A 14,946-nucleotide genomic window follows, 5' to 3' on the forward strand; every position below is an offset into this window, starting at 1 on the left:
TATTAATTCTGTAAAGGATATTCCAAGACAGTTAAGAGTTAATTTTTTTAAATTCTGAAAATAAGCTATTGACTCATATCCTTCACATTTCTTACCATTTGTTTCTAAGCTGTCAATACTTAAGATAGAAGTTCCACTGCTCTTAAGAAATTGTATCTTTTCAGCAGATTCCTCTTCAATTTCCATAATAGGCTGAGATGTCTTCTTTGTTTTTAAAAAGCTTACATTTGTTCCAAGCAGTCCTAGGATAGGATTTAATATAGTTGGATGTTTATATTCAGAAAATTGTTTTGATTACGATACCATCATAGTACTACTGTTACACTAATTTTGTGTAGTTATAAAATAAATCTGCTGTTAAATAAAAATCTATCAACCCTAAATTTCACAAAAGAAAGATTATAATTCTATTTGATTAAAGTATAGCCTATTAAATAGAATATTTCAAAAATTACTGTGAGACAAGGTTTTTTAAAATTACTTTGAAGCACAGGTACTTAATACATTGTACCATGCCACTTTAAAGACTATTTTCTGCCTTATTCCCATGTTCTTTAATCAGAGCAATTTTATTGCCTGACTCTTAACACTTTTGCAACTATACTGTGGTTGGTACGAACCAGTAGAGTAAAACACCAGGAGGAAAGCAGGTACAATTAAGGACAAGAATAATTTCCACACAGCTACAGAAAATCAGAGATTTATTTACAAACACTTCAAATGAAAAAGTGCATGTCGGAAGAAGCTGTAGTTGTTCACAGAAAGAGTCCTCGTAGGTGGCATCCGTCCAGGGTCTCACCCTGGCTCTGAAGCTGGACTCAGGGATATGACCCACACTCCAAGTTGATGAGAGACTAATAGAACAAAACCATTAACCAATTTAGTCATTTATAATGACTATAATGAGGAGTTAAGTAGTTTCACCCTTTGTAGCAGTTTGATATTGGTTATGAATTCCAAAAATAGATATTGAATTATGTTTGTAAATGGGTCTGTCCCTCTGGGCATATTAGATGATATTGGATCCAGAGGTTTCACTTTTATTTGATTAAATAATGACTCATGCTTGGATTGGGTCACGTCAGTAGGACGTTGAGTCCCTGTCCCCTTGGTGGGCTGGGACTCACAGAGAAATCACACTGCAGAGTAAGGAGTTTGGAGTTTTAATGCTGGAGTCCAGGAAGTAAGCACAGAGTAAGCAAGGAAGGCTCAATTAGACATGGCAGAGGCCCTGGGAAGAGAGATGAGCTGACTGCCTGAAAGTCTACAGCTGGCCTTGTGGAGAAAGCAGAGCAACTGAGCCTAGACAGAAACAAACCTGGAAAGAGAGGCACCCAGGAAGCCTGAACCCTCGCAGACACTGGCAGTCATTTTGCTCCAAGATGCAGCAATAGACCTTGGTGAGGGAAGTAACTTATGCTTTATGGCCTGGTAACTGTAAGCTTCTATCCCAAATAAAACCAACCAATTTCTGGTATTCTGCATCAGCATGCCTTTTGCTAATATACCCTTTAAGCAGAATATTTTATTCTTAGGGCAACTGAAGAGAAAGCAAAATTATAAAGAAGGAATTGCCCAATTTTAATACTTAATGGCATTAATCTATTGGCAGTGAATTCCTTCTCTTAAGAGAAATGTTTAATTCTCCCTCAGAAGCTTCTACACTCTTAATGGCAGAGATCACATTGTGTATCAGTGCCTAACACAGTACTCAGAACAAAACAGAACTCAACAAATGTTTGTGATAGAAAGAATGATAGACTTCCATGGAGGCCAAGTTATGCCCTTGGGCTAGGAAACATCCCTGTTGAGAAAGTGTGCTTCTTAACTATCTTTCTTTGCTTCTTTACTAACCAAATCAACTTGGAGTGATACATTATTTTTAAAAACATTATTACCACCATTGTCAGATTAAAGTCAAATTTCTCTGGCCTAGGAGCTGCTCTTTCCTCTTAGGGTGTGTGTCCTAGCTTGCCTGGGCTGCTATAACAAATTCCACAGGCTGGTTGCCTTAAACAGTTGGTATTTATTGTCTCACAGTTTTGAAGGCTAGAAGTCCAAAATCAAGATGACAGCAGGACCATGCTTTCTCTGTAACTTAATCTCTACCTCTACCACATGGCCACAGGTCTTCTTCTGTCTTCTACTGCTCCTGTCCCCTGGTCTGTCCAAATTTCCTCTGCTTATAATGTTTCCTATAATGCTGGATTAAGGCCCACCCTGACTGGATTAAAGGCCCACCCTGGATCTGGCCATTCCTTAGCTAATAACATCTTTAAGGTCCTGTTCACAAATGGGTTTGTATCCACAGAGCAAGAGGTTAAGACTTAACATGTCCTTGAGGGGGACAAGACTCAATCCGTAACAGTGAGTTTATACATTTCTGCTGAATAACTATTTTCTAGGAAAAAGACTTTAAGGTTAATTAAGTCCTAAATCTTTGTCAAAATTCCAATATAATATTTATCAGATAATATCCTTTTCAAGCACCAACAGGGGAAGAGACTCTAAAAAAGAAAATTTATGTAAGTTCCACTGAAGGAAAAGTCTTCACAAGCAAACTTTAGTTTGTTGCATAGTTCAAGGATTAATGAAGAAATGTACTGAATTTTTTAGGGAGGCAAATCCTTAAAATACAGTATTAAGAACAGAGAAGTGACTGTGAAATCTAACAATGATTAATTAAACACATTTATTATTTACTGTCCAGGGTCAGGGGAAACAAAGAAAAAGAATTTTTACCTGCCCTCATGAAGTTCCCAACCTGGGAGCCCCACAAGTTACTACTATTAACACACAGTGTGTAAGGGGAATATTGGAGTGTTTTTATAACAAATACAAGGGAGAATTTTGTTGAGCAAGGAAATAAGATTAGGGAAGGACCGCAAGAAGTGGTGATGCTTGAGTCAAGTCTTAATGGAAGAGGGTGAGAAAAGGCATTGTAATGGAAAGGAAGCAGGAGTTAACGACAGAAGCAAAGTCAATGGAAAAAAAGAAACAACTGAGTGTGGCCGGAGCATGAGACTAGAAAGGAGGGTTCACCAGATTATGTAGAGCCTTAACAACTGTCACCTTGAAGAATTCAGACTCACCTTTAAGGGGTGAGGAATGGGGTGGCAGAAGGTAAGGAAGCCACAGGCAATTTCTACCCCCTTGGGAAGAGATATAGGAATGACATCAGTTTATAAAATGGTATTTAACACTGAGCCACAAAGAGTGCAAGGACAGGTACTCATCAGAAGTAGTCTATGGATTTTTTGACTAATACAGCAGTATCATACATAGAAAGTATACTGAGGAAAACTGCTAGAAAGTAATTTCCCATTTGTAAAAATATGGCTTGGAATAGTTCTGGAAAAGGTATAAACATATACCAGACAATATCAATAATGCATTCTTTACCATTAAGGCAGCAAATTATTTTTTTACTACACTTATTAATGGACTGTGATACCAAATTCTACAGATTTGCTAAAATCTGCCCTAAGCAGTGACATTAACACAGTGCCAGAATATATTAAATCACTATTTACTTTATTTCAACTTACCATTACACATGATAATATGTAAATATACCTGTATTATTCATCTTGGCTTGAATAAATATAAATGATCTCAATGTAATATAGCTAATAATGCAGAAACATAGATTCTCAATTATACAATAAACATGAAAAGGTGAAGTATTATGAAAATCAATTCAAACCTAAGAAAAGTCAGTAATGATACAGCTACTCTATTAGAATTATGCTCTTTATACATTTATAGTGCAATAACAAATTCCAGAATTAAAATCTTGACTGACCCCTTGTGGTCAAATAATTTGAAACTAAAAATTAGCAATATTTACCACCATCTTCAAAATCATCTTCAATTATCCACCATGGTACAGTATCTTTCTTCACTTTTTTTTCAGGTTGTCTAGGTGTTTTGCTTGAACTTTCAAAGGAATCATCTGAAAGCTGAATCATACACAGGTTGTTGAATTGTAAAATATATTTTAAATTTAAGAATACTAGCTTCATCATTAAAAATGTTTCTATTAATTCTCTCACAGCTCAGTTGTCACATACATAATAGTCTCAGTGACAAAGTATAAATTTATATCTCTAAATATAACATTTGGCCAAAATAACTTAAAAATCAAACATCCATCTCTGGACATCTACTTCATATCCAGAATTAAGCAAGTAAGCTGACCAGAGGGAATAACAACTACAAAAACAGAAGGAAGAAAAAAGATTTGAAAAATTTCAAAAAATTCAGGATAAACGATGACTGAGTAAAATCACCAAGGTCCCCTCTAGAACACAGAATTCCAAGATGAGGAGTTTCAGGGAGGTGAGAGAATGATAATATTTACCAGAGAAATCAGCATTTTGTCACAATAATTAATAAAGCTAAGGAAACTCAAAATTGCTCATGTTTATGTGTATGCAGAGCAGATTTAAGGTGTATTTTATTCAGCTTCAGCCCTACTTAAATGAACCTTTCTATCTGTCAGGTCTCTTTTCTACTTTTCAGGTTCAAATTTTACTACAATCCTTAAATCGTCTACTCTGATCCCATCTACTTCACCCCAACTCTTAGTCAATAACTTCATCTCCTTCTTCACTGAGAAAATAAAAACTTTCCATCAAATATTATACTCTTTTCTCTCACTCTTCCACTAAACTCACCTGTAAAGGCACTTCTTCCATTCCTCTCTCAGAAGAGAGGATTCCTTCCTCCACTCCAAGTAGAACCTACAAAGGGGTTACTTCCGACCTTTCCAGGACCTTACTTCCTTTGTTATCCCTTGTCACCTCTGTATATTCACACCCACCTCTCTCTACTGTCTCTTCTTCCTTCAGATTATAACCTTCACCCCCAGTTCTTAGCACAGTGCCTAGAACAATAGGAAAATGAACACTTCAGTCTACTCTACTCTTAAAAATAGTTTATTTTAACTCCTTTTTTATTCTACCCATCACCTCTCCTTTATATACCAACTTCTTGAGTTTACTGTTCAATTACCTTTTAAAATCAGGTTCCCACATCCAAAAACAGGTCTCCTCCACATACCGTAGCCCTCCTGAATGCCACAAGACCACATTATAGAATATGCTATGGTGACCAACTCTTACTTCCCGAAACTCTCTACCTTTTACCATAGAAGGCTCACTTCCTCCCACCCATCCACTTTAACCCTCTTGGCTCTTTTGCTCATTTCTTTAACATGAGGCTTTCCCAGGGACTACTCTCTTGGTCCATTTGCATCCTCATTTTATATAATTTTTCTGGGGAAGAAACCAACATTTACTCCATGTCTGCTCTATGTCAGGCTATACACTCAGATTACCTCACTTAATCTTTAAATAATTTTGCAGGATTTACTGAAGGGGAAATTGAAGTTCAGAGAGGTCAAGTGCCTTGTCCAAGATCACATTGTTCATAAGTATCAGAGCTGGGATTCAAATTCGGGCCTCTTTGACTATAAAACCTGTCCATTTTCAACTGTACTATGTAGTCCCACAACTAGGATATTGTCATTGGGTGACCTTTTTAACTTCCAAGATGATAACACACACACACACACATACACAATTCCAACTCCCAATCAGATAACTTCACCTAAATCACTTGTTTTTAGTTTTTATATATTTTTTCTTTTTTTAAATTTTCCTTTAAATGTTACATTAAAAAAATATGCTGAATCACCTGTAAGAATATCAATTTAAAAATGTTAAAAAAAATTACCTATACTTTTGGTGTAGCTTTTCTGTAAATCTAAAACTTCTCTAAAAATAAAGTTCATTAAAAAAAAAACAACTCACTGTCCTCCCTGATAATCGGGAAAGAAGAAAGGGAGGAATAAAAAAATACTTTTATTCCAACAGCATTTCTGAAATTAGGTAATTTTATCCCCTTCCATTCAGTCTCTAAATTTCACCATCACCTTGAAATGTTCCATTTCTTTTTCCTTCCTACATCCCACTGTTAAGCACATTCTGATAATCTCCCTTAGACTTAGTCTATTCCTCCTAATCCCCACGGTCACATCAGAGTATGGAACAAGGAGCAAGATGATTTTTGAAGCAAGACAGATCTGGGTTCAGACTTCAACTTCAAAATATGCTAGTTCTGTTGCTTATAAAAGTAAAAGGCTAGTCCTAACACTTTTCTTAAAAACATATTTTGGCTTTCCTTTGACTTTACAACCTGTACTCAGTTTAACTTTCCAAACTTAACTCCTACCACTAGCCCTGAAGAGTCTACATTACACTTGTACTCAACCATGCAAACAAGTTAGGTGATACAAAATTTTAACAGTATAGCTGTTAATTTTCTTCATCCCTGAGCACCACTGAAGGCAAGTCCTTAATGAGTATCTCTACAAAGTGACTTGCTTTTATGAATTTATATAGTGCAAATTATGCAAACCTGTTTGATCGGTAATTTATCAAAATGACCAAAGAGTTTAGCATAACTCTAAAATAATGGTTTTCAATGAAATACTGACTTCCCAAATCTCTAACATGAGAATGAGCTTTTATGAATGTGAGAAGGTGTATGTGTGTATATATTGGAGGGGTGGTAAATGAGGGACAGAAGAAAAAAAAACATTTTCCCGAAGGCCTGTATGCTATTTAACTTTTACAGTGAAATATTGTCTATAAGCATAATTTTTAAAATGTGCCCATATTTGAAATAAAAACCAGTTTTTCAAATGGGATATGAGACCCATATCCTGAGTGTCCTAGCAACTGGTAGATTTTTTTTTTTTATAATTTATCTGATAACTTTATTTAGTTACTTATTTTACTATTATTTTTTTAGGCAGTGCCAGCAATTGAAACCAAGACCTCGTATATGGGGAGCAGGCACTCAAACCCCTGAGCTACACCTACTCCCCAAGCAGTACATATTTTAATCCTTACAACAATCCTACAAAGTAGGCATTATTTTTTCTGTTAAAAAGATAATGAACCTAAGATTCTTTACACCAAACTCCCTTGATGAACAGAAATTTAGAATAATAGTATAAAATATGACTCTAATGCTCTGCATGGCCCCTCCATTTATGTCAATGCACACGATGTGGTATAACTCATTTATTCATTCAGCAAGTATTTATTAAGGTACTGCAGGTACAGCAATGAACACAGAGCCTTCACCTCACAAATCATGCATTCTTATAATGGAGAAAGAAAATAGAACCACTAAAACTAATGGATGGTGTTACGTGCTATAGAGAGAACTGAATACATGGTATACTAAGAAATGAATTGGTGGTTACTTTTTTTCTGAATAACCAGGGAAAACCTCTCTAAGTGTAGTGATCTTAAAGATGAGATCTTCATTGATCAGGTGAAGAATAAAGGAGCAGCACTGTTAAATGCTATTAGTGTAGCCCATAATGTGGAATAAGCTTGGCATGTCTGAGAGAAATAAAAGGCCACTGTAGATAAGTGGATGAGGGAGAAGAGTAGTATAAGGTCAGTGATGCAGACATAAGCAAAAGCATGCAGAGCCTTGTAAGCCATGGCAAGGAGTTTGGATTTTATTCTATACGTGATAGAAGCAAACAGTGTTTTAAACTAGGGAGGGACAAGAATCTGGTTTAAGTAACAGATCATTATGGCTGCAGTGTGGTGAAGAGAATGCTGGGATATTCATAGCAAATTACTGCAGGTGAGATGATGGCGGCCCAGACTAAGATGCTGGTAGTGCACAGGGAGAGAACTGGAGGGATGACAGGTATATTTTGGAGGTAGAGTTGGCAGACCTTGGAGATGGACTGATTGTATCTCAGAGGTGAGAGAATTGAAAGATGAATCTCTTTTAAGACAAATTTACAATATAGCTTTCCAAAATATAACTTACCTCTTTCATAAATTGTTCAAATTCTTCATCTAGCTCTTCTTTGGAACAGCGAGCCATAATAAACAATTCTTACTTTCCAAAGTGAACATTCCAAAGCATTTACAAAATTGGAAACAGAAACACTAAATGACAAGAAACAGAAACATCCCTTGAGAAAACCATGTCATGTCATGAAAACGACCACATAGGGCATTTTCTTCTGATTTGGTAGATATGCACAATATATGGGATATACATTTCTCTTATGATTTGTTATATATGCACCAATAAGCTGGACAAAATCTTCCTAAATCATTAAGCAAAATTAATTTGGAAAAGCAGCTTTCACAGTGTGCCACATACTCAGGGTCTAGAACAGGGGATCTTTATCTTTTTGTTCTATGGACCCCTTTGCCAGTCAGGTGAAAACCACAGAGCCTGACCAAGCCCACACTATACTGTGTATTATTTAATAAATATATCATGCCTGCATCAATACGTCCCCACAAGAATAATATCTTTTTTTTTTACATTTTAATTCAAGCTCATGGACCCTGTTAAGAACCCCTGATCTAGAATTACATTTTCATGTTAACATCCAATTGTTAAAGGGCAGTCTCTACAATATTTGCTAAGTCTTTACATATTACTGTATAGGACGGGGGCCATTATCTAACATCCCTCAAACCAGGTCCTCACAGGGAATCTTTTAAAATTTAATAATTAGCAAATGGAAAGGACCATTTCTTTCTTGCAAAACACAGAAGAGATTTTGTGCTACATTATCACTCAGCTAGTTATTGCATCAATCCATATGGATAGTTTCTTTCAAGATATGCAGCTGTTTCCAGATAAAGACATATAGAATTTACTAATAAGACTCAGAATCTATTTAAAGTTAATGGAGTATATAAAACAGCACGAATTATGTTTCTTTTGGAAGGAGGGAACGCCTTCAGTGAAATCCATGAACCCAACTTTAGATCTACTTCAGCTTCTTGATTCTAATTCCTCGAGGCTGCCCTAACCCCAGCTTTCTTTTGCAGAGGCTGGGGTTGTAGGGACACGGGCAATACTTTGCTCAATCTGCAGAGAAACACCTGCTCCCCCTCACTACCATTTCCGATCAGTTCAATTTGGTTGCGGTTGGGTACTGGTTCCCAGGGCTTGCCCTGAGAGGGACCCAACAAAAGGGTCTTTATCTCGGTGGGGTCCCCGCTCCAGGAAGCTCGGGTTGGCGGGAAGACAAAGTCGCCTTTGCAGGGGAGTCCGGGCGAGGGAGGGGACAGATCCGGGAAACTAGAGCCTGAAGGACTGGGTATGAAGCAGGGTCTGGGCCCTGGTGACCCGGGCGGGGAGCAAGCTTCCACGCCTCACCTACCTTTGCCTCTGAATTCGGCGCTTTCCCCGCACATCCGAGGGGTTCCAGCAGTTGCCAGGGGAACGTACCTCAGCCGCCCGCCTCCGGATCACATGACCCGGCTTGGTCACGTGATGGCGGGCCCAGCGCGCCAGCGAGATAGCCGTTAGTTTCCTAGTAGGATATACAATCTAAGGGCTAAAGTTGGAACAGCCACAGTTCAGCAGGGTAAACTTGTGGGTAAAAGCCAACCGCTGCTGCACCAATAGTTCTCTCCAGCTTTTTCTGCACTTCTTGGAAAAATGGATTGGTTGGGACGGTATCGGGAGAGTCAGGACAGAGGCATGATGGGCTTTGCAGGCACGACCAGTGGCTTCCTGGGAAATGTAGTCTAGCTTCCCTCGTCCTTGCAGTTCGCATCTCCTCTTTCCAATTATCCTCACTCTTATCATTTGTGCTCTCTGCTTTCCAAGCGGAAGTTTTGAAGGGATTTAATTTATTGGATTTCCTCTAAGTGCAAAGCTTGTGCGGGCCGTTGTTAGAGAAACTCAATCTTTGAGAAAAAATTTGGCTGTCAGGATAGGGTCTCCACTCCCTCTAGTGGAGAAGAAATTGACAATTCTTTGTACTTTGAATAAATCATATCGTTTCTCCCTACTTTTATTTTTCCCTCATTCTATTTGACATCTTACAATCATTTTCTTGGATTTTTTTCTTGCTGTTTCTTATTTAAAACCAAAATAACAACACAACCTGGAGTTCTGGAGGAAAGTGTTAAGCATGGTGAAAGTAAAACTGACAACAGGTAAAAGGATTACAGTTGGCAGACACAGTAAAGGCGCTCATCATCTCATCTCTGGTCTTTTCTCATCCTAACCTATCACTTGTTGCAATGGACGGAGTATCCCACCTTCTACCAATTTTGTTTCACTAGTCATTTCCTCCTCCTTCTGTCTCTAACCTCTGACTGGATTCTTCCCAACAACATTAGAACACACTCTGTAAACCCCACGCCCAAAATGCTATGTGTACAACACTCTCCTCACTCTATATCTCACAGTGATTAACTCTTCCCCTGTACTCTCCTTGACTGCCAAACTTTTCTGAGGAATTGTCTCCACTTAACCTCCCTTTCAGACCCTCTAGTTGAGTTTCTACTGCTACTAAAACCATTCTTGACAATACCACCAGTTTCCCCCACATTGCTAAATCCCCACAAAGAAGAAAACTTGTCTAAGACTCTTCTTACTTGCTCTACCAACAGTATTTAATCCAGCTGTCCACTCTGCCTTTCTTAGTTTTTCTTTCATTTTTATAGCCCCTCTTCAGTGTCTTTTATTGTTCCTCCCCATATACTACCTGACCTCCAAATGTTAGAATTTCTCGGAGTTCATTTCTGGACCCTTTTTTCTTCTCACCTTACTTTCTTTCCTAGGCAATTTGATCCCCACTCATATCTTTAAATATCATCTATGTATTCATGACTCTCAAATATGTGTCTCCATTCTAATCTGTCTTTTTGAGATTTACTCTCCTATATCCAAACTACCTAAATGTCCTTGATGTCACACAAGCATCTCTAACTCGATGGAAGTCTTGCTTTCCCCACCTGCCCTCAAACTAATCTGCTGCTTTTCAAGAATTTGCCGTCTCAACATATGGTATCTCCTCCCACTAAGTAACTCCACACAGAAATCTGTGAGTCTGTCTAACCCACAATCGAAATAGAAATCTCACCCACATTCTATCCCTCTCCCACATTCTGTCCACAATAAGACTTGTCAATGCCACCTCCAGAATGTCTCTATTCATTACCATATGTCTTGTTAGTGCATAGTCTAAGACAATATTATCTCTTGCCTGAAACTCTTCACTAGCCTCCTAACAAGACTCTGTTATACTTCTCTAAACCGTTCTCCATATATCACAAAGAAATGACCATTTGATAACATAAGCAAGATTACTACTTAAAATCTTTCAATGATATTTCATTGTGCTTAGGCTGAAACCCAAACATATACAAGGACTTTTATGACGTGGTTGGTACTACTTACCTTTACAGACTCAACTCATCCCCACTAATCAAAGGACATAGAATTAATTGCTGCTTAACTGCAGAGTTTAGTCTTCTTATCATGTTGAGGTAATTAGAGTTTTGGTACTGGGGGTGGAGAATGCATGTTACTATGTTATTTTGTCCTTTTGTCCCTTTGCATAAATCTACAGAGCTTATATTTATGGAAATTAAGACTTCTGAATTGTAGTTAGAGAGTCACACACTTCTTAGTACTCAATTGAATTGTTATATATTTTTTCAGAATAATGACCATCAAAAGACTCATTAATATTTATGGAGAGTTTACTCTGTGCTAGACAATGTCCCATGCATTTTATATTATTTCAGAGACAAAAGCTTCTCCTTTTATGTCATACATTTAATTAAGGCTTTTAGAATGTCTCATGGAATCCAGCACAAGTGGCCAAAGACATGGTCATTTTGATAATGCATTTTTGTTTCAGCTGTCCCTTCTTCCTTCTTTTTTACTCCTGTCATTTTTTCTGCTTTTCTGGGATCATATTCCCAGGTAAATTACCTGCAGGGAAGCCTTTATGGAAGGAACTCAGATCAAGACTGCTATCTTATTAATTAAATTTGAACTAATATGTGAATCCGAATAATTCAGGTCTTTTATATAATTATGCTTCATTATTCGCGTGTACAGATTTCGGAAAGGGATTGTGTAAATTAAAGGAATTGTTTCAACTTATCTAAACTTTATTCTTTAAATTTACACTTGAGGGCTGGTTGTCTTTGCAGTAAGTTGCAATAGTATTAAAATGTTCACTCTGCTATATAAAGTACACACATCTTTACAGACTTACAGATTGTAAATGGGAGGGGCTTTCTTTAGGCTTTAAAGTAGTATGAAACTGTCCAACATTTTTCCTATATTATTGAATATTTGATGCTATTATATTCTTAATGTAAATAACTATGAAAAGCGAAAGGGTCTTCAGTAACAAGGTAAATGGAATTTGTGGCATTATTTCTGTTACGTCAGTTTACACTTTCACCATCAGAGGTCATGAAAGGACAGTGTAGAACAGAATATTTGAGTTTTGTTGAAAATAAACTTAACTTTGAAATTTCAACTGTAACTTATTATTAGAAGGCTTTAAAAAAACAAAAAAATGCAATCTACTTATTGTTTGTAAATGAAGAAAAAGAATTTTGAAGAAAATTATTTGGCAGGTTACAAGAATATCAAGCTATTCTTTGACATTGCTACTTTCAATTTTTTATTTTAAGAATACAATTTTTAAATGCAAAGTATTGACTAGTCTTACCTTAGAAATATAAATATAATATTTAATTTCTGTTATTTTTTAAAGTTTTCCACTTAATAAAATAAAAAAAGTGAAATTAACACTTAGAAGTATATCACAATACATTTCTTAATGAACATAGTATATACTTCATCAAGAACCATAAATTGCCTCTCATAAACTTTATATCTGAGAAAATGAGGGTGCAAAATGTATCTAATTATCCTATGAATAATAAGAAAGTTATGCTTTCAATACCTAGTATTGGTACATATTTTAGTTAAGTGTAAGTGGCATGTATTTGTCTAAAATTTCTCTTGCTCTACACAAATTACTAGAAATGCAAAAAACAATAAGTTAAAATAATTTGCATTTGGGTTATTAAAACACAGAAGTCATTGGTTGTCTTTATGTGTTTTGGTAATCATAACAGGAAAACCTCCTTGTAAAATTTTGTTAAATTTTTTACATTAGCATAGTTCTTTATGTTTTAAAAATGCTCTGGCACATGAGTTGATATTGGGCAATCAGAATACTTTCCAGTGAAGTTAGAGTCCAAAGTTAGCTGCCATGGTCTACCTGCACAGCCTCTCAACAGCTCTGGCTTTGGCCAGCTATGCTCTGCCCAGCCAAAGGCCCTACCCATAGGCAGGGCTAGAGGTTGGTTGGGGGAAATTATATTTGACTTATACAAAAAGTTTTGATTAAAATGCGACACCATCCATCCCAAATTCCTTTTTCTTTAAATAGGCACAGCCATAGTACTTAAACCACTGTGTTGTGAGGACTAAATGAGTTGAATCATGTAAAAATTTAGGATGGTGCCTGTTACATAATAGTGTCTGATACACATGAGCTATTATTGGTTGTATTGTTATTTGTGGAGCACATCACACAGTGTATATGGTAAACCATGATTTGATATCTATTATTACTACCACTATTATTTGTACATTTATAGGGTATTAAAAGACATTTTTTTGTTTGTCTCTTGGAGCCTCAGAAGGCATTACAGTTATCAAAGTCTTCAAAGTAATTAAAACCACAATCCTGACTTATTTGTTTAAACAGCCAAATTGAAGTCTTCACTAATATTCTTATAGCATCCCTTCCCTCAGTTCTGTCGTCTTTTTTGAGTCTTTTCTGTATTCCTGGGTTCATGCTCTAATCGTCTCATGGCTCTTGAGTTTTGGAAGCGTCCACTGTTATGCACAAACCTCTCCCCATCCAACATTGCTCTCTTTATGTGCAATGACGGTTGGGTGTTGTGGTGTTAGGAGCTGACAGGCACCCACCTGAGTCTGGAGTTTGAGACATCTTTGCCAAAGATTTCGTTATTTTAATTCATGCTCCTTTCTTGATAATAATAACTACTTTGAAGGCATTCTTGGCGATTTTTTGGAAACTTACTTTTAGAATTTCTATTGCTCAGACTGGATTGATTCATTGATAAATTTAGAGTCAATTAATTTTGACATGAAAACATGGCATTCAGACTTGAAAACAGATTATACTACCTACACAAATACCACTATGTTGTATTACTTGAGAAAATGTTTTACTCAGCTTTTTGTTTGTTTTTGGTTATGCAATCAATTTTAAAAGTAAAAATATAAATTAATATTTGATATGCAATGGGAGAAAAAGTTGATTTTCTCCTGAAATCCTTTTTGGAACTCCTTTATCTAGAAAGTCAAAGCAAATGCATCATTTTATAGTCACCATATAAATCTCATTGATGAAAAGAAAGTTTCTTTGAAAGAAAAGAAAATATAAAGAGACTGTTTCTTCAATTCCACCAAACCTTTCACCAATGCTTCTAACAAGTTCCAAAATGAATTTCATCTCCATCCTCTCCCTTGTTTGCCCTCTGCAGAAGGTTTTAAAGAGCAATGAACTGGTATTAAGGGTAAAAGCCAAAGGAAGGAAAATCCTGAATAATCCACCATCTGTATTATTCTATACTCAATAATATTGAGAATATTATTGAGTATTGAATAATATTGAGAGTAGCGTTAGTTCTATAACACCACAGCCTTATTAAAGGAAACCATTTAGCTTTGGGAAAACGGCAGATGAAGCCAAAGAGCAATCCAATTCAGGTTTATTTTATACTCAACAGCCAAACCTTCACTGGTCTGATACTTCAGGTTAGAAACAACAGTTCTTCTCTGTTTATATCTCTAATAGAAAGTTATTTTTTTCTACCCTTTATTATTATTTTTATTGTCTGCTCTTTCTCCTACCAGATCATAAACACTTTGAGGGTGAGCATTATAACTAATTTTTTAAATCATAATAATGTTTTATTTTCCCACAAAGTAGATGTTCAATACTGCTCAACAGGTGGTCGTTTAAACTACTGGTTTTATTATCTATCCTTTTTATTATCTTTTGGTGTATGTTACATCTTA

The 14,946-nt window shown here is 36.4% G+C and overlaps 1 protein-coding gene across 3 annotated transcripts in view; it reads right to left on the reverse strand.

Moving 5' to 3' along the window:
* CEP162 (centrosomal protein 162) overlaps positions 1 to 9,334 on the reverse strand; it is a 74,558-nt gene extending 65,224 nt beyond the window's left edge. For 2 of the 3 annotated variants that reach the window (XM_004462623.4, XM_004462624.4), the window contains exons 1-4: positions 9,227 to 9,309; positions 7,867 to 7,988; positions 3,851 to 3,962; positions 96 to 242 (exon numbers count right to left, since the gene is read on the reverse strand). In XM_004462623.4, coding sequence (XP_004462680.2) covers positions 96 to 242; positions 3,851 to 3,962; positions 7,867 to 7,923 — 316 coding nt within the window. In that variant the 5' untranslated portion in view covers positions 7,924 to 7,988; positions 9,227 to 9,309. Of the gene's footprint in view, positions 1 to 95; positions 243 to 3,850; positions 3,963 to 7,866; positions 7,989 to 9,226 lie in introns of all 3 variants that reach the window. The other variant, XM_004462622.3, reaches the window with a different exon arrangement.
* Between the last annotated feature and the right edge of the window lie 5,612 nt (positions 9,335 to 14,946).

The sequence above is a fragment of the Dasypus novemcinctus genome, chromosome 11 (genome assembly GCF_030445035.2).
Source record: "Dasypus novemcinctus isolate mDasNov1 chromosome 11, mDasNov1.1.hap2, whole genome shotgun sequence".
Taxonomy (NCBI): domain Eukaryota; kingdom Metazoa; phylum Chordata; class Mammalia; order Cingulata; family Dasypodidae; genus Dasypus; species Dasypus novemcinctus.